The sequence below is a fragment of the Diadema setosum genome, chromosome 21 (genome assembly GCF_964275005.1).
Source record: "Diadema setosum chromosome 21, eeDiaSeto1, whole genome shotgun sequence".
Classification (NCBI taxonomy): domain Eukaryota; kingdom Metazoa; phylum Echinodermata; class Echinoidea; order Diadematoida; family Diadematidae; genus Diadema; species Diadema setosum.
This window is the reverse complement of record NC_092705.1, coordinates 28749609-28770825: the sequence shown is the minus strand read 5'-3', so window position 1 is coordinate 28770825 and position 21217 is coordinate 28749609. Positions and strand designations below refer to the sequence as shown.

The window sequence follows — 21217 nt, the reverse complement described above, 5'->3', positions numbered from 1 at the left end:
ATTCCAGCAGAGCTAGCTATCATCGAGTTCTTTTATTTTCTTGACTTCATAAGGGTTAAACCTGATTGGACATGTCTATCCAAATGATGATTCCACCTATGTGGTGTTAAATCCCCCAAAGAAAATAAAAAATTTACAAAATTTTATGAATAAATAAATGTTCAATTTGTCTATACTTCTCTGCTTCCTGAGATTTTTAATGTCTTGCTATATTATGTACAAGCCCACCCCATCAAGAAAACTACTCATACAGGTCATTCTACATTAAATTCTAATTACAGATTTGATACTAGTCACTTGTCACCCATGTAATTTACAAATTTACAAATAGAGTGGGTCTCACCGTTTAACAAACCAGTCTCCTTTTATCTTAGATTTTAGTAATATCGGGTATAAAGAAATTCTGAACTTAAAAGAAAGAAAGCAAAAAAAGATTACTAAGGCATGACAAGTTTGGTATACCAATATTTATGACAAGAGTCTACTGCAGAATGCATATAGAAACATTACTTTCAAAAAAAAATAGTCCTTATGGTTTATTTTGTGGCATGCACATGCAGCTACTAATACCATTAACAAGTTTGAAATGTGAATTATCAAACTTGGTTTTTGCAGTAGTTTGGTTTGTTTTCCTATTTTATTTTACAGAAAACTGGAAAATGACTTCTCAGTTCCTTGATGAATTGAGGTTAAAGTCTTTAAAAATCTGTTGTCAAAAATATTTCCGTGGAAAGCTGCAAGACATAATATAGCAAAATTATCTTGATCATGAGAAAGTTTGGAGCTTTTTGAGGAACGGCTAGTCACACAGCACACCGTTTATCTTAGGGACATTAGTCGTAATACAGTAGGGCCTAGTCATGTGACTGCTGTCACTGTTTGAGTGTTTGTTTGAGCTTTGTGTGTGTGTGTGTGTGTGTATATATATATATATATATATATATATATATATATATATATATATATATATATATATATATATATATATATATATATATATATATTATACATGTATATAATGAGGACAGAAGATGTCGCACGATGCTGGCTGGTGGAAGCTTTTGACCTCATGTCTTCGTCAGCTTTATTGTCTGTTTATACAAAATATATTACATGTGTATACTGTTTGATTGCATAGTGAGTTTGTGTATGTTGATTTTGTATGTGTGTGTGTTTCAGGTGTATTGATGTTGAAAGGAATGGGGCATTGTCATTTGTCATTAACAGATGCTTGCACTAAAGGACATTGAGAAGTTGATGTAATATTTTATTCTCTTTGCACTGACCATTTCTCATTACATCTAGATGAATCTTTATAATAATCAACAACAGGCAATTTTGGACACGACAAACATTTAAACACAGCAAATATACTTACTGTACTACTGCGTTGTTATCTTCATTTTGTTTAAAATTTGATGACATGGTATAGTGATGCATCATATCTTCACAAATTCAGTTGCATACATTTGCACTTTTCTTTGCTCTCTAAGTACTACCAGTATTATCAATAAAAGTACTTGACATAGCTGAATAAACTCTTGCAAATACATTAACTCGATATCCCTGAAGCTTTGAAGACGGACCAAAATACCGGGCCGTAGAATGAAAAATCCTCCCTAAGTTAGTGCCTCGTGTTTTGCAAAATGATATCGTATTTACAAAATTCAAGCTTGGAGCCGATCCAGGCAGAAAAACAAAACAATGGCGGGTTTATCACGAAAGGGTTGCATTAATGATGACTATGCTGCTTCAAATTTGTTGCTTCTGTTCACTTATATTATTAACAGTTATATTAATATCTATATGGCCAATTAAACTCTGGAAATCAACTGATGCAGTGTTAATGAGTATCAAGCATATATGAATAACAACATAACAGTTCCATTTCAGTGTTACATTGATTTTCAGTCATCACAGAATCAAATGCAGTTAGAAATGTTTTGACTTATCGAACGGACGGGTGAGATGGGAATTTAGATATTAACTTTTTGGAGTCAATTAGAAACCTCTTGAAATTAAAAGAGCACACAAGTCTAAGACCAACGCAAAGTTTATTTGATGAAAATTGATTTTGAAATGGCTGCAATATAAAAAAAAAAGTAAAACAAAGTCCCACCTTTTCTTGAGACCTCTTTGTTTTTGAATATCTTAGTTACAGTATTTCAAAACCAATTTTCATCAAATAAACTTCGAATTCCTCATAGAATTGTACGCTCTTTAATATTTCAAGAGGTTTCACATTACCTCACAGAAAAAGCTTGAAACCTGAAGCACCATCTCAACTAAAACTTTACCATCCCTTTAATGGTACATTCCTTTAACAAGCCTCTGTTCTTTTCAATTAATGGTACGGCTACGCTTTGTAAAACCTTTTAAACTGTATCTCCAAACGATTTTATTTCTGGATTAACGCACTGAGAATTGAATTGCAATGAAGTCACATGCGATGCATGTCAGAAATTTGTAATCAAGAGAAAATAAACACTTCATTAAACAATGTAGTTGCTGTGCTGCAAAATCTCCCTCCTGCAGAAGGCTCCTTGAAGATTAGACAATCTCTTCATGCCCTGCATAAGAACAAGTTTTATCAAGTATTCCTGGTCTTGTAGTGAATATAGTAAAAAAAGGATGAAGCACAAAAGCATCTTCCAGAATGAGTACTCTTTGGAGCCTTTTGGTTTTGCCGCAATAGATGTTGGCAGCCCCCAGTTGTTTAGGCGTACAGCTTTGCAGGAGGGGGAAGGGGGAGTGGATTTTTATGCCTCCGCCACGAAGTGGTGCCGGAGGCATTATGTTTTCGGGTTGTCCGTCCGTCCGTCCGTAATGAATTTTGTGGACAGGGTAACTACCAAAACCTTTTGAGGTATCCTAATGAAATTTGGCATGTATGTGTATTAGGGGGTGAAGTTGTGCCTATCAACTTTTGGGTGCATATGCTCAAGGTCAAAGGTCAAAAGGTCAAGGTCAAATATGTAAAATTTCACTATTTCCACCATATCTATGCAGTGCCTGAAGATATTTTCTTGAAACTTAGTGCATACATGTATTACCCATTTAAGATTCTGTGGTGAAAGTTTGGGGTCATGAGGTCAAAGGTCAAAGGTCAAAAGGTAAAGTAAAAATATTAAAACTTCACTTTTTTCTCCGTTACTTAGAAATTGTTCAAGGTATCTTCATGGAACATAGTATATATACATGTACTGACTGGCAGTGATTATCTAGAGAAGTTAGGGTTCATGGGGTCAAAGGTCAAGGGCAACACTTCAAAATTTACAATTTCCCTCATGTTTATGCAATGCCAGCAGGATTATTTTTTTTACACTTGGTGTATGCATGTATAACCTAATAGAGATTCTCTGGAAAGTTTTTTTTTTCTTTCTTTTGTTTTTGCCTCAAAGGTCAAAAGGTCAAAGATCAAGGGAAAGTGCTGAACTAAGTTTTTCCTCCACATCTCAGAAGTGGCTCAGGTTATCTTGAAACGTACTACATATTTATGCATGTTCTGCCTGACAGTGATTATCTTAGGAATTTAGGGTCAAAGGCCAGATGAAAATGGTAACAATTTACTATTCAATACAGAAATTGCACTTTTTCTCCATACCTTGAAAATTACTCAATGCATAAATGTATGAATGGGTCAGAGTCAAGTTAAAGTCCTGAAATCCCCAAATACATGCTCTCCTGTTCATCCAATTAAACCTAGGTCAAGGTGAACATTCAACACATTTGTGACAAACTTGTCATTTTAATATTTTACCAATTTTGTGAAAATGTAATCACACATTGTCCACATGTACTATCTAGACCTATTAGGAGAATCATGCATTATGGCGGAGGCATACCAGTCGCCATAGCGACATTTCTAGTTGCAATCTTCATTCCGGCAGACGACAGGTTTTACTAATGAAGTACTTTTCCCGCCGTTTCCAGGGGAAGAATCGCAGACACAACACCAGCGAGCAGCGCGAAGCCAGCATAGACACAGATTGCCATCGTTGAAGAATTCTTCATCATCACCTACATGATTTTTTTTTTCAGTTTGTGGAAAAGACCAACAGACAGACAGAATCGATAAGGTGTATAACCCAAGAACAGGGACGCATATTCTGACACATTGTGCATATCACAGCGTAAAAAGTATATGACACATGAGAATATGAGAATTGTTTCTTTTGTTTTCCCAACAACTGGTACTAATAATAATAAAAAAAAAAAAATCGACAGATAATGTAAGAAACCAGAGTTTGAGGATCGAAGAGTTTGTGTGGGTTGGTAACGACGAAACAAGCATGCATTGCAATCAGGAGCTGTTCACTCAATGGCATTGTAAACCAGAAGAAGTATTTTAAACCTATTTTAAACCCATTACAGGCGACCAATGAAAACTCATGATTGCAGATAGGGGTATAACGTGACTGCGTTTGGTTGACAAAAATGCGTGCAGCTGCGTTTTGTATAGTTTTGTATAACAATTAATTTATATCATCACACACTATTATAACAATCATGACCGATGTAATCAGCCGTCTAAATCTGCAATATTTCTTTTAAATAAGCCAATCACCAACCTGGGCGACAAACGGTGTGACTATGGCACCAAGGCGTGACGCTGCAACGCACACTCCGAGACTCAAAGACCTCACGTGAGTAGGAAAGACCTGCCAGTGTCATACGGTAAACACAGCAAAGGGTCAATCACCCGTTCAACCCCCGAATCGATTATTACATCATCGCACAAATGACATAAAAGCGATTTTCATTATCTTTTCACAGTAAATTATTTTCAAGGGGACATTCATTTGACTTCATGTAAAAAGAAAAAGGATATTAATCACAAAAGATGAAAATCAGACGGGTAAAACAGTAAAATATTAATTAAGATTTGCAACAAAATTAGGAGAGTGTACTATTGTCAACTTTCAAACGTTTTTAACAAAATAGTGACGTGGATCACATTGCAGCTTAGAATTGATTATTACATCATCCCTTCAGAATTCCCCCAGTGGCTTGCACCACAACTCGGTCTGTCCTGTATTTCCGTCTTTGAATTTAGTTTGAAGAGAAAAAGCAAAATCTTTACATCAATAACTGAAGAGATGCAACAATTTTTCCCCGTAAAAGGAAGTTATGGGTGTTATTTACTGATCCCTTCGGCAGAGAAAGAAATCAAATGCTTTAGCATTCATATCTAGAATTTGTATTTTTTGTTGTAACAAAAAATTAGTGCGTGCGATCTGCTTCAACGGACGGAAAGAGCATACTGGCCCTTTATTTCATAGTTTACAAATGCTAGATGTTCACAGATTATACCAATTTGTGATTAGATCGGTAATGTTTGACCTAATTCATAAAAATTTGCCGCACGATGTGTGTGATTACTGTTTAAAATTGAGTATGGTTACGATACAAGACAAACAACCCCAACAATTATTAATTATGAACCAGCAAAAATCAAATCTGAAATTGGTAAACAATCCATGTCACGTATATTTTTATGCGAGTAGGGGATGATTTGGAGAGGTTTTCCATGAGGTCTAAAGAATATAAATTCACGTAACGCCTGTTCGCAAATCATTAAAGAAAAAAATGTATTTAATGAAAAATATATCGAATAATGTTTAACAGATCAAAAAACAAAAACAAAAACAAAACACCTGTATGTATAACAGTACTTCTGTAAACATTGCAAATACGCAATATATGTATAAATGGTATTGAAAAGGACTGGCCTCGACTAGCCTGCTTGCTAACTTACTGGTTCTTTTTTTTTTCATCAAATGTAATGTTCTTTAACTTTTCACTGTACCAATTTTCGGTAAATATGTATATATTGAGAGAGAGAGAGAGAGAGCTGTTCATATAGCCCTGCAAAGTGAGATAAGCACATAGATACACAAACACATACACACAACACAAAAACGAGTAAATAGAATCTCCAACCCTGTCGCAAGATTTGAGATTTGTGATTGCGTATAACATATCCTTTCTTCATCACATTATAGTTACTGTGGATGCGAATTATTCCCCTGACCTTCCATGGGAACTGGTTATAAACAAAAGATCATTATACTCATAGAATAGGAGAGAGTGATATGAATAATGAATAAAATAAATATTAATCAAAAGTATAAAAATGAATGAAATAAATATTATATATTTGCTCACCTCCGGTGTGTAAACATACAAAGCTTGGAAAGCCCCTGAAATCATACCTCGCACTACAAATATGAAGAATGTCTGAGCCCCGCTGCAAAGAAAGTGTCGCAATAGAGGAAGAAAAAATAGATTACATAGAAATAAAGATATAGAAGAAAACATAAACATAGAAATGAACCTACACTCCCTACACTGTCTATGATGATATAGTTTCAGTTTTAGCTTGCTTTACAACAATATAGCCCATTGACTCCCACTTTGCCAATGTTATTGTTGGGTTGTTTTTTTTTTTTGTTTTTTTTTTGTGGGGGGTGGATTTCGGTTGTTGTTGGTTTTTTTTTTTTTTGGGGGGGGGTGGGTTTTTTTTTTCTTAATAACACTTTTATTCTTTATAGCAGCGTGCATAAGTGTGTATTTATCGTATTCATGAATGCTTGAGTCGAGTTGTTTCTATTCAACCAACTGAAAAGTTTCTCTACATTGACTTAAATAAGCACCGATTATTCAGTGTTTTGGAAGTATCGTTGATTAGATTCCAACCCAAGAAGCCCAATGTATGCACATGATTTTTTTTTTATTGGGACTATTTCTAATTAAAATATTAATAGCTGCTTATTTACTTTGATGTACAGGGTGGATTGGCAATTAGTTGTAATAGAAAACGACTCGACACAAGAATTCATGAATTTGGAGATTACTTTAGAGCTATAGAAGTAATACATAGACAGTAATATATGCGCCTGAAATGTCATGAATTGTTGGTCCATCGTGGTATTTCCATTTTGATATCTCTAGAGTGTTAAAGGAGTAAACCTCATGCGTTATATACATATATATATATATATATAATATTATATATATATAATATATATATAATATATATATTATATATATATACATATACATATATATATAATATATATATAATATATATATATATATATATATATATATATATATATATATATATATATATATAAGAAGAGCTTGCTTCCAAAAGGCGCTAAATCCATCATGTTTTAATGGATTTAGCGCCTTTTGGTTGCAACCTCTTCATATATACCTGCATGGGGTCTGTTTCATAAATTCATTACATAAAAGTCTTAACATATACAGGTTACTTTGAAAATGGTCATGTGGCTATGAAACACTTTCAAAGTGTGAAATCCATATCATGAAGTCTCTCATAAGTTTAATGAAACGAACCCGTGTTTGTATAAAAGTATTCATGTCAATTATAATGACCACATCACAAACACACATCAAGCAAAAACACAAACATACAATTAGACGGGGTCATCCCATTAGACCAACACCCACGAGTCATACAGCCCACTAGTTCGACAATGAAAACAGGTCCATGAGTCATACAGCTCACGAGTCATACAGCCCATGAGTTCGACACTATAGGCAAATAAAGCCCATGAGTTCGACACTCGGTAAAATCAGCCCACGAGTTCGACAGATACAATACGAGGCTTAATGTGTCGGTCTCGTGGACCTTCTTGGCTTTTGAATAGTGTCGAACCAATGGGCTGTATGACTTGTGAGCTGTATGACTCGTGGGCTGTATGACTCATGGGTGTCGGTCTCGTGACGTGCACCCCAATCACACAAACAAACTTTACCTGGTTGTGCATATAAGTAAAAGGAATGTAAAGAGACCAGCTGCCCCCATTTGAAGAGCCATAGTTTTCCTCCTCCCTAAAACTTCGATGATAACGAAAGTAATCAGCACTCCTGGGAGATAAAAACGGACAAAAAAAAAATACATTCAAAAATTGTGGGAATGATTCATATTTTGACAACAATATGATAATCTTATATATATAGGGTAGTCTATTCAGTGTTGCCACTGTTCTACAAGAGCATCATTCCATTGCTACCACCCAGTATTTCCACGTAGGCATTTATTATACACCTTGTTCGAGGGGAACATTGTAGGGAAAAATATGTCTTGTAAAAGATAGACTGCATCGGGCAGGATTTGAACACTGGACCTTATTAGTTTAAGCTTGATAGTGCTCCAACAAACTCTCATCTATGTTCAAATGAGATCTTAAGATAAAAGGATAAAAAATTAGTCAAACAAAAAGGAAACTAAGATAAGTCCATGATGTGCAAGTTTAAGAACTCGTCTTGAGTTTCAACACAACTACCAACTCTATCCTCTTCCTAAAAAAACGGCATCCCACACTAATGCTAAGTAATTATTACAACTATACGTAGTATGCGAGATGAGGATATCAACATCTCATCTAATTTGCATAGATGTGACCTTGACCAATAGCGTTCAGTGGAGACATCATAGACTGGGAGGATTTAATAGATAATTATGTGCACATTTCAGAAGCATCTTCTTACCGGGAAATTCTGCAAAGGAAGTCTCTAGCACGTGAACATAGCCAGAAACATCTAGCGATTTACACGCTGCAAAACATTCAATTTCCGGTGCAGGCTCAGCTGAAAGTGAAACAATCGATTTCTATTAGAAACTGAAATTATGCATTGCTCGGAGCAAAGGTAAGCGCCACTAATCAGAATTGATGTGAGTTAACTTAAGATGGAGTTAAAAGATTGATGTGTTGTTTTGCATTTCCTTATTTTCCCACTAAATCTCTTTGTAGTCTAATATTTGCAACCATCACTAGTGCACTTGTGGAAACGTTTCTTTTTTTTAATGATTATGTATAACTTAATGCACAGTTACTAACATCAATAGAGCAACAACAAAACAAAACAAAACAATAGCGAAACAAAATAAGTGATTATAGTAACAACAATATTGATAACGATCATAAAAGTGATAGTGATAATGATATCAATAATGATTATCACTGATTATGACAATGCTAGTGACCACGATATAGTGGTTACGACAATGATTATTATGATAATAATTATTATTATCACTAAATATTCCTATCATTATACGTTTGGGCTTTTTGGGGCATGATGCAGGAACATTATTGAATGGCAAATACAAATTGATACAAGAATGCAAACTTGCAGAAACTGCATGAAGGATCTGTTCATTGTATATTGTACATATTGTTACAGAAAACCATTTATGTATCAATGCTGATAATAACTAGCATCATAATGAGAATCATCAGAATGACTAATATACACTGTATTATCGGCGACTCTAGTTATAACAAAGTCATCGGGAGCGACAGTTTTCTTTCGCTATATCGAAATTTCGTTAAAGCCGAACAAAATAAATGTATAGAGAATTTATTCATACAGACAGTTATCTTGGGATTTGGATTTTTACTAAGTTGTAACGAGAATTTTGTGTTCGTTATAACGAGTGTGCATTGGAGTATAACCATTCAATTTTGCTTTACACAAGACAGAGACATAATTATAAGTATTAAAAAAATGTCAAGCAGTATTATGCACCGCATACTCACAGGCACATGTATTGCCAGAAGAGAAGATTTCCGTGGCAAGCAGCACCATTCCGTAATACAGAAAAGCATTACAAAACCTGAAAGAATTCATGGATAAGAAAACATAATCCAATTCCTTGGGAAATGAGGAAAATAAATAACATATCTTGCATTTAAAATGGCCAAATTGATATGACCGACGAATAATTATCAAAACATTGTCTTATATATTTTGATTGTTGATCACTATAAGCAGTATCATGAATTGCATGGCCAAGAGTTACGTTAAACGTAAACATCGTTGTAAAAGAATGCAAACTTCTTCTGACTTTGTGACGTGTCACTGTTATGGCTTTTTCTTCGATCACACCTTTATAAAGTGTTTATTCTATATAATAGCCTAAACTTTGTAATTATCCAACACGACGAACTTTATTCACCCTGAGCATAGCTATTTTTTGTTAAAGAGTTCCCAGTAGAGCAGATTAAGAAGCTATCAAAAAACATAAGGCACTTTTGGGTACGAAGGTCATATTCCAGTGTAAACAATTATTGTAACTTTTGATCTCCGATGCAGACACAATAGATATCAACATACAATCATCGTCCCTTACTGTCGATATCCGAAAGCAAGAAATCTGACGTGTACTCCACGAAGACAAATGTTCTGTCTTTGGAAGATCAGGAGGTAGCAGATTAACATAAAAGTCCAAAACTATAGCACTATTTTTTTTTTCAGTCTGCAAGTAGATGGGATGCAGATTGTGGTATAGTGTAGCGCGTCCGATTATGAATGGAACTATACTGTATAATTATGCTGGCACACTGGGTCATCTCAATAGTTGTTCACGTGTTCGACACCCACGAATCATATAGCCCACGAATCTTATAGCCCACGAGTTATACAGTCCATGAGTTCGACATTGAAAAAAAAAAGTTCATGAGTCATACAGCCCATGAGTTCGACGCTATAAAGGCAAATGAGACCCAATGTGTTCGACACTATGGGAAAAAACAGCACAGGAGTTCGACATTACAACACGGGGCATAATGTGTCGGTCTCGTGGGCCTTGTTTGCTTAGTGTAGAACTCATGGGCTGTATGACTCGTGGGCAATAAGATTCGTGGGCTATATGATTCGTGGGTTCGTGGGTGTCGAACACGTGACATGCATCTGAAAGACAAATTGAGCGCAACCCCCACAGACATTAATCCATTACAACTTTGATAGTGCTCACCATATTATCAATAGAAGGGACGAAGTTATTGCCAAGGTTCTCGTTTTGAAGAGTTCTGGTAATGATCCTTTGGGTTTCTAAAAAAAAAACCCACAAAAACAACAAAAAGCAACAAATAAACAAGAAAAACTATAAATACTCATTATTAAAAGCAATAAAAGATCTTATTATTCTTTTTTATGACTAGGTAGAGAAGATCGAACACACTTTCTGATACAATCTTCAGCATGATGATTTAAATTTGAAAGAAACATTATGGTTTGCCATTTTTCATGGACCAAAATGACAAAAAAAAAATAACACAAAATCAAACCAATATACCAATGGATGAAGGATGATGAGTCTCTATTACTATCAATCAGTAAGTCATGGAACATGTATACATGGTGTAATATATGATTATGGCTGTAAATCAGCATATTACATAGCGCATGCATGGGCCTATCCTTCTTCAACTTTTTCCCCTTAGACCTATGTTCTGTATCATAGTACAACTCCAATGGTACCATCCAATTATAGCCGATTGCATCAAAATGTCATTGGTATATGCCTCACCCATTCTCTGACATTTCTGCACAAATGACCCCGAGGCAATGGTCTCTTGTTCAGTGATGAGATCAGGCGGAGTGTTGCCATGGCACCGTGAAAGTCACCTATGGTCTGCTGATACAGGACACTCTCAGGTAGATACTGAAAAAAAACAACAACACAACGACAACAACAAACCAAACAAACAAACAACAATCAAACATATCAAAAGTTTGCCAACTTTTCTACTTTTCTACTCAGATTTGAATGTGTATAGTCGCAACTAATGCTACCGAGGTTAACTGAAACTTACAGTTCTGCATATAACTTTGTGTGTGTGTGTGTGTGTGTGTGTGTGTGTGTGTGTGTGTGTGTGTGTGTGTGTGTGTGCTTAAACATAGGTTCAAATTTGATGAATTCTCTAAAACTTTGTTCATCTGATTTTTACTCCATTTGATATAAAGCTAGCTTAGGGATTATGGGGTCATGGCTCTCCGCAAGGTTGCGGTGACTTCGCTGAGGATTCTCTGAGACTAGCTGGAGACTGGAAAAAAAATTCTCCGGAATAAAATAATCGGACTTGTTCGAATCTCTCGCGACTCCCCGGAGAGCAAGCCAATAGAGTCTCCAGGAGACGTCGCAGAGACGTCGCGGAGACGACTCCGCGATCAGTTATATAGATTCTATTATCGCCACCAAGTCTCCAACTATCAGTATAGTCTCCAAGCAAATGAGATACTCTCTTAAAGAGAAAATCTACCCCCAAAATGAATCAACTTCGAAAGAAAGAAAGAAAAATTTCCCACATAACGATATAAAAATGAAAAAAAAAAATGGATAAGAAATAAGGAAGATATGATACTTTGAAAATTCACATATTTTTTCCGGTAAACACTTTTGACCAGTCCTGGTGAATATTCAAATCAGCAAGTTGACGACGTCAAGCTCTCTCAATTTCTTAATCATTTCATATACAGAATTGACTAAAAAAAAAATCTCATATTTCAGCTGAATGAATACAAAACTTGTCTTACATGTCTTAAAACCATACAAAATTAAAAATAACAATATAAATATATCTTGGTACGGGAACATGGTTTTACTTGAATTAGCTAAAGACAATCATTTTCCGAATTTGATATATAACATACATGAAAAATTGTGAGGATATGACATCATCATCTTGCTCAGAAGGACTGGTCAAGAAATGTTTTCCGAAAAAAAAAATATGTGAAATTTCAAAATATCATATCTCTCTTATTTCTTATCCGATTTTGTCATTTCTGTATCATTCTGTATACGGAATATATTTCTTTTTCTTTAAAGATTATTCATTTTGGGGAATGATTTCTTCTTTAAGTTACTAACGTAATTTGAACATACTTCAACCACGCGTACGTGACATCAAGGTGGGCATCCATACCTTCATGAGCAGGAGAAATATGAGGAGAGGGAACGAAGAGAAGAACATGAGATAGCGCCAGCCCAGCGTTGGCATAATGATGAGGGTAAGAATCACCTGGAGACAGATTCCAACGATCCAGAACACCTAGTAGAAAAATAATTATTTATATATATATATATATATATGATATCGATCATTGTCTGGTCTCTCGCACACTCGTATAATATTGAAATGTTTGAACAATTTCTCATATACCTGCTGGTAATTGTTTGATTCAGTAAATTGTCTTTCAAATATGAATAAGGTTCCACAATAACTGCTTAGTCACAATCACAGAACACGTTAATTTTCACAGTCTTGTTATTTCACTTTCTTTGTACAATGCCACATAGACATAGTACTCAACTTTCGGATACTTTCTCTCCTGTGTCATTTTTTATTATAATGGATACTCTACTCAATAGTTATTCGACGTTAAGAGACCATTAAATATTGAACAAAAATTGAGAAATCGTATTTCCAAGTCTGGACAATTAAAAAAAAAAGTTTCAGAATGTTTACATTGAACGTGTTTTATCTGTGAATATGATATCGGTCATAACACATTATCCTTGTTGAAAAAAATAAATAATGCAGTGTAGGGGTAAGTGCGAATAATAAAGCAACGGCGACATTTGGGCCCCATTTCATAAAAGATGTTAGGATAGCAACTCTTGCTGGAATGGCAACTTTCAATAGCAACAGGCAATCAGGAAGCTGGATTCTTGTTATTACCATGACAATTGCCATTCCAGCAAAAATTGTTATCAAATCAACTTTCTTTTTTTTTAATGAAACGGGACCCAAGTCTTTTTCGTGAACACACTCTTGTGACTGTGATTACTAATCACGCCACATGAACAAAGAAGAAAATACTATCGCAGCTATAAAACGAGATCATGTGTGAGGACTCAACACTCGATTATTGATGTTTTTCAAGAAATCAAAATTAAAGCTGGCAAATATCACCATTCTTTTCAATCTTTAAACAGCTTTAGACAATCTAGAACAGGACACAATGTAATACAATACCATGTACAAGTGTATATAGAACAATGTTTATTACTCACTGTAAGAAATACAAGACACAGACCTCTTGTTTTGGAAGGCAATAATTCAGCTAAAATAGTAAACCTGTGGGAAAGAGAGAGAGAGAGAGAGCAATAACTAAGTTTGAATAAGTAATACAACAGAATAAACAATACCAATGGTAAGCAAAAAAAAAAAAAAGATGTGTAGTTCTAATATGAACTATGTGTTAGGTTACTGATACATGTGGATATATAAATAGGTAAATAAATGAATAAATAAATGTAATACAGAGAGAGAGAGACAGAGATCGATAGCTATAAAATACAATAAAAAGAGATAAAAGAGGGAAAGAAAGAGAGAGAGAATGGGAGAAAGGGACCACATATGTTTTGTTCCTGATTGTTTCCAATCTTCTTGTTTGTTTGTTTGTTTTTTACTTTGTGTATAGTCTGTGACTAAGATATATAGGGTGTCGAAAATTTGTCATGTTTTTATCCGAAATTGAGCGGTTAGTTGAACTGCATGGCTGGCTATTGATTCACTTACGAAGAGATATCTGTATTATGGAGGTAGGCCCTACACTTTGTCATTTTTATTCCATAGATATGATTATAGAAACATGAATAGATATAGCTGTGAAACGCATGCAACAGGTGCAAGCAACACCTGTCAATGTCAATCGGGTATTATAGGCCTATATTTCACATCCATGCCCCCCGCCCCACCCCCCATACACACATTGCTCATCACGCACAGACGCAAAATTTCCTGTGTGTGAAATATATAATGTGTAAAGTTCACTCACTTCCTTTGAAACACAAGGGCCGGATAAGTGTATAAACAGAGTACTAAAACACATGATAATGGCAGTGTATAACGAGGAACTTACATTGATTGGATTGCAGTTAATTATCATCCCGTCAAGACATTCACTCATCACTCACTAACACGACACTGAATCTTAACCCCCCCCCCAAAAAAAAAAACAACAACAACACAACAACAAACAAACAAACAAACAAAACCCAAAACAAACAAACAAACAACAAACAAACAAACAAACAAACAAGAAAAGTTCTTATGGCGACTGATATGCCTCAACTATATCATCGTATTATCATCCCGATAGGTCTGTAGTACATCTTCAACGTGAGACGACAGTATGACTGGCAAGAAATTGAAATGACATATTTGATCGCATAATATCAAATGCGTTGAATGGTTAAACATTCTTTCCACCAAATTTTGTTGGATGGCAAACTTGTTTCAGAGAGCAAGTATTCAAGAATTTGAGCACTTGATCCATTACTCTTGCCCTTTGATCCAATGGCCAACAACGTTCTTCAATCAAGGTAATATATAAAAAAAAAAAGATGGGTCAAATGCAAGATATTGAAAAATAATGAAATGTATGCATATTTGCTTGACCTTAGCCACCATGGCCTACAGTATAATTCTTCCCTACAAAATCATTGTGAGACAGTGAATTGCATGTTAAGTTATTTCCAAGGAATGGAGGAAATAAATGTAATTTTAGAAATAAGTGGAATAATTTTAGCATTTAAACCTGACCTTTGACCCTTGCCCTCTGACTCATGACCAAACACTTCCCTACGCAAGAGTGTCATTGAAAGGCAATACTATCATCTTAGTATGCATTAGTTTCACGAAGTCACCTTGAGCCATTTCCGAGATATGAAAAAAAAAAAAGGTTTAGCATTTTCACTTAACCTTTTTCCTACAGAATGTTTGTTAGGTATACACTGATTTTTTTTTTTTTGGAAAATACCTTCTGGCATTGAAGAAATATGGGAAAATAGTTAAATTTGAAGATTTTGACCCTGACCATTGACCTTTACCTTGAGCACGAAGTGCAGGGGCATCAAAACACTATAATCAAATCAGACTTTCTTTGTTGTGGTGGGGTTAAGTTATGAGGCGAATTCACACCACAGTAGTTTACCTACATGGCAGAATTGGCAATTTTAGTATCTAATTTGGTCCATGATTCTTCCCGTCCCTGACCATAATGACATACTTTTGCATGCCACAAATGGTGTGAAAAACTGAAACGGCTTTCATGTCTATTGTATTCTAACACCTTGTGACCCATATTATGGTATATCAGAATCACGTGAATAATCAGTTGATAATACACAGGCCTACATGTACAAACAAAGTGTACATTTAGGAGTGATGCACAGTCCAGTACGTTTCTTTCCTCTTGCATGCAGTTATCGGTAAATTATCAGCATTGACTTTATGATAATATATAATCATGATAGGGTGATGGTTTAAATTTTATACCCTTGTGAAGCGCCCCCTAGTGACGTGCCGACCAGTCCTCGAAGGATCAGGAGCCACGTGAAGGTGGGTGAGAAGGAGCTCAGAAGTCCAAAATAGAACACAAGGAAGGAACACAATCCAAGCGTCTTGGGAAGATCAGAGACAGGGTAAAAATTATTGATGACAAGAAAACTAAACAAACAGATAAACAAACAAACAAACAAACAACAAGAAACCATAAAAGTTACCGAGACTAAACAATGTGTGTGACCATAGTCAAATGTGATAACACTGCCTTACTCATGTAATAGATATAGTCTGTTATTCCGAAGGGTCGTCATTACGAGGATATGCGTTAATCCGAAAACGAAGTAAGGTTCGTAATTCCGAACGTGCGTTAGTACGCCGCTTCTTTTCATTTTCGGATCATACGAACCTTCGAACGGACGTTATTTCATTTTCGGCTTGAGAACCTTCGGAATAACAAACCTTATTTCATTTTCGGATTAACGAACCTTTATCCGAAAAAAAAAGAAACTTATTTCATTTTCGGACACACGAACCTTCGGAATAACGCTACAATAATATTTGGATCAACGAACCCTTTTCCATTTTCTGAGTAGTAACGAATGGACTACAGTCCTTGATGAATACAGCAGAGATATACAATGCATGAATATAATAGTCTGCATAATACTCCCTCAGATTATTCCGGCCTTTTTTTCCTAAATAGTAATATTTGCAAGAGAGAGAGAGAGATTGATTATTGGAGGATCTGTATAGACATAATTATGCTTAATGTAAACAGTACTCCCTCTCTCTCTCTCTCTAAAAATAGTAGAAATCAATATAAAACACAGCTGTCGAATGTTAGCCACAACACGGCAATTACTAACAAATGGAAAAGAAAGTGTAATAAGAGCATGCGTTCCCTTCCTAAATTATTGAAGTACAATGTATGTCAATTACGAAACTCATTGCACACACAAAAAAAAAAAACCCGTACATTGCAAACTTGTTATCTATCTCATGGACCTACAGATCCATGTCTATCTCAACATTCTTCTCGATGACACACTACTACTATTACGTAATAACGGAATAACCATCCTCCTATCAATCGGGAGGATTGGGAGGATTTTAGAGGCACAATGGTACATACTTATACTACTTTGTTGTTTCTCATGCATCGAATTTTTCACCTTTCAAAGAATAAACAAAACCCAAGCAAGTAAAATGTCTATTCATCAAAGGTATATTTGTAGTGGGCAGAGTATGACAAGCTGTAACCCATAATGTATGTGGCGCAAAAACTTACACCACGTCGGCCGAACTTGTCGGCCAGAGCACCCCAAACGGGAGCGCTGAGGAAGTAGCCCCCGAAGATCACCGTGGTCATCATGGCTTGTTGCCATGACGACAACCTCCACTCACACCTCAGCTTGTCCGAGAGGACACTGACCAGCATGATCTCGAATGCATCGGCCATCTGCACAAAACAAGAAAATGAGACAGAGAGATTTAGCTCATACTGTCAATCATCTATGAAAAAAAGCTGTTATTTTCGCGAGGGTTAAATTTCGCGAATCACAGCTTGGATCGCGAATTTAACAACACGTTAAATTATTGCCTGGCGATATATTGTAATAATGAATTTAGGATAGCGTCGGCGTCAATTCGCGAAAACAACATCTCGGGAAAATGTACGCAACATCCTCATTCGTGAAACTATCTGTACGCGAAAATAACAGCTTATAAACAGTAATATCAATCTGCTCCTTTGTACATGATTCCGACATTCCAACTCATTTGATCTAAAACCTCGCCTGATTACCATAAAGATAATGTGACAAACAGACTAGGACTGATCAGCCAAATGCTGGAGAAGTTGAGCAAGAAGGAGATTATGTGATAGAGAAAAGGTGAGAATAATCGTAGGCAATGTTTTAATGACTATTATTGCTGTTGCAAGTGTCATCTCTACAAAATTATCAAAGCATCATTATTCTGGTTATGAGTGGTTGTACTACAGTAGTAATATGATGGTGATGATAATGATAATAATGATAATAATAATAATAATGATAATAATAATAATAATAATAATAATAATAATAATAATAATAATAATAATAATAATAATAATTATTATTATTATTATTATTATTATTATTATTATTATTATTATTATTATCATTATTATCATTATTATCATAAATAACAATAATAATGTCTTCTTTATCCAGGGTAGCCTCTTCAGTGTTGCCACTGTTCTGCCAGAGGGCCCTATACAGCAACAGCAACAACAGCAGAAGTAGTATAGTCCTATGTAGTAGAAGTGTATAGTAGTAGTATAGGACCTACAGGTGGTGGTGGTGGTAGTAGTAGTATAGGAATGGTATGGTAGATACAGTGGTATCATCCTCATCATCATTACAAAGCATAATCATTACTCACTCCATGGAAGCCCACAATAAAGCAAACTCTGATCTGGAACCAGCCAAATCCGAGGGCATCCACTGCTTCTTCCACGGTAAAAACTTCCTCATCATCTGTAAGATCATTTCGAAAAAAAGAAAATGTATGATTTAATTGCGCCAAAAGGACAAAACTGACACACACACACACAAACACACACATACACTTTGAAATATAATCTTTATTCTTCCATAGTTGCACATTCAAACATGAACAATTTATATTCCATTGACTTGCTCTGATATAACGTTTCGGGTAGTAACATACAAATGTAATTTATTAGCTTTACACCTTTATCCTACACACAATATACAGCATAAAATATGTAAGCTTACAAATAAATGGAAACTGCAATTCGCCGCGAGACACACAACGCTTGAAAAAATACCCAAAATGCACCCTTTTGATATTAATCACAGTTTTACAAAGTTATCGGAATACACCGACCATTTTTTTTTTTTTTTTTTTTTTTTTTACCATAGGTCAAAACTATCTAGCCGGTAAGCTGGAAAATGGAAGGTAAAGATATTATGCTGGCTAAATGGATGAAGGAAATTCTGGTATATTTGAATGCTAGCATGCAAGTCATTATGTTTTCTAAATTTTGTTCTTAGTTGTGCATAGACTTACCTTGTTTGGACTTAACAATGGCTTTTTAAGCTTTGGATGACATGATTATGCAGTTTTCAAAGGGCTAAGTTCAAAAATCATCTCATTTGTTAGGCATATCAGCTGCTAGCAAAAGTTTCAAAAGAATATAATCATTGAAAACAAAATGTAAAATGAGAGAGGTGGAGTAGAGAGAATGGAGATCATACAATCATTATGAGGAGGTGTCGTGGCTGAGTGGATAAGAGCGCTCGTGAGCGTGGTATGGTTCGTGGGTTCGAGCCCATGCCAAGCCCGACACGTTTGCCCTTCAGCAAGGCACTTTATCCACATTGCTGCTCTCCACCCAGGAGTATAAATGGGTACCCGGCAGGATGAGAAAGCTTATGTTGGTTGATCAGCATGTACGCGCCTGTAAAATGGCTGCGACTGGCTGGAATGCTCCCCAGGGAGTGGAGAATGAGCACTGTTAGTGCTGGTTGGAAATAATGTATCCAGTTGACCGGGGTAATAATAGTCTGTAAAAGCGCATTGAAACCCTGAAGTGTGTGTGAAATGCGCTATATAAAAACCAGCTATTATTATTATTATTATTATTATTATTATTATTATTATTATTATTATTATTATTATTATTATTATTATTATTATTATTATTATTATTATTATTATTATTATGAGTTTAACATCTTCACAGATAATTGGCATAACATTTGTTTTTTGGTCTTGTTTTTGATCAGGTTAGTGGTTAACAAGTGTATGGTATAGGATTCTACACCGCATGATTTTGAGATCATGGTACTCAAGCGAGCACCATCCTATACGTATACTAGAAATTCCAGCTCGTTGAATGCGAAACCATCCAGGTGGCGTCGCCAAGTTGCGGTATGCAATATACGTATAATGAATAGGGCATTCTAGTCGCTAATCTCTTACGTGCTTTCACCCCTTGAAGTGATCATCCCTCTATTAGGGTGTACTGAGGTATATAAGTGCATGGTGTTATTATGTTTGTATATAGGTATGTGTGTGTGTGTGTGTGTGCGTGTGTGTGTGTGTGTGTGTGTGTGTGTGTGAGTGTGTGAGTGTGTGTGTGTGATTATTAACACACACATATTATAATGTACATAAATATATACGTGTGTGTATGTGTGTTCGTAAATACATACTGAATGAAAATATACATGTATTTGAGTGTGTGTGTATATACTTGTATATCATTATGTGCAATTGTTTCCCTCTCCATTCAACCCATATTACTCACTTGCATTAACGATTATTAAAAGCAAATAGATTTGGAATTTGACTCCAACAGACTGATAATATATGTGTATATACAAAATGTACTCAGTACAAAGGTGCTATGCTACGCGGCATTTACCATGAACTTGGTATGCCGAACTTGACGAAAGAGAGCTGAGGGGGGGGGGGGGGTGGTTGGGGGTTGGGGGAGATAGAAGCGTATGAAGAGAAAACTTACCGTTGTCGACAGGCTTATGAAGCCGTGTCCGTTCTGTCTCATGGTCTGAGTCAGAATCTCCGTTGGAGAGAGATAGTTGTGCAGCAGACGAGTATTCGAGATCACCGTCCATCTCTTTGATTGCTGCACCCGTGGCAGGCTAGTGAACTGTCAAGCGACTGCCGCACGACGACGAGAACTGCAGCAGACAAGGGCAGCTAGCAGACGGCGGCAGAGTGCACGCCAACCACGGGCGAGTTGTCCGATAACGCGAGAATCAAACTATCGGTCGTCTTCTTGATTCGTTGTTTGTTTCACCGACTTTGAAACAAAGATGCGATTAGCTATGACATGACATGACATGACATATAGAACTGATCTTAGTACGAGGTCCTTTCGTGATTATATTCACTTGGGACTTCGTTTTGCGCTTACATAGCGTAACCTGCAGTGATTTCAATAGATCCTCACGCTTCTATGATTTCAAAAGATTCGAGCTCAAGTATATTTACATAGTGCACTGTATTATCATTCTTGTTGATTGGAAGGCTGCTACACTCGCTATTAATATTTTAAACAGGGGGTAACC

General features: G+C 35.8%; 1 protein-coding gene across 1 annotated transcript; it reads right to left on the bottom strand.

The window, feature by feature from the left end:
- Positions 1–3875: 3875 nt before the first annotated feature.
- LOC140244612 (synaptic vesicle 2-related protein-like) lies at positions 3876–20781 on the bottom strand. Its single transcript, XM_072324233.1, has 14 exons — positions 20650–20781; positions 18540–18634; positions 17401–17571; positions 16104–16228; positions 13835–13898; positions 12744–12869; positions 11348–11482; positions 10793–10869; positions 9576–9652; positions 8524–8622; positions 7788–7899; positions 6169–6250; positions 4572–4661; positions 3876–4020 (listed from the first exon to the last, which is right to left on the bottom strand). The coding sequence occupies exons 1-14, from the start codon at positions 20759–20761 to the stop codon at positions 3904–3906; spliced, it is 1482 nt and encodes a 493-aa protein (XP_072180334.1). The 5' UTR covers positions 20762–20781; the 3' UTR covers positions 3876–3903.
- Positions 20782–21217: the final 436 nt, after the last annotated feature.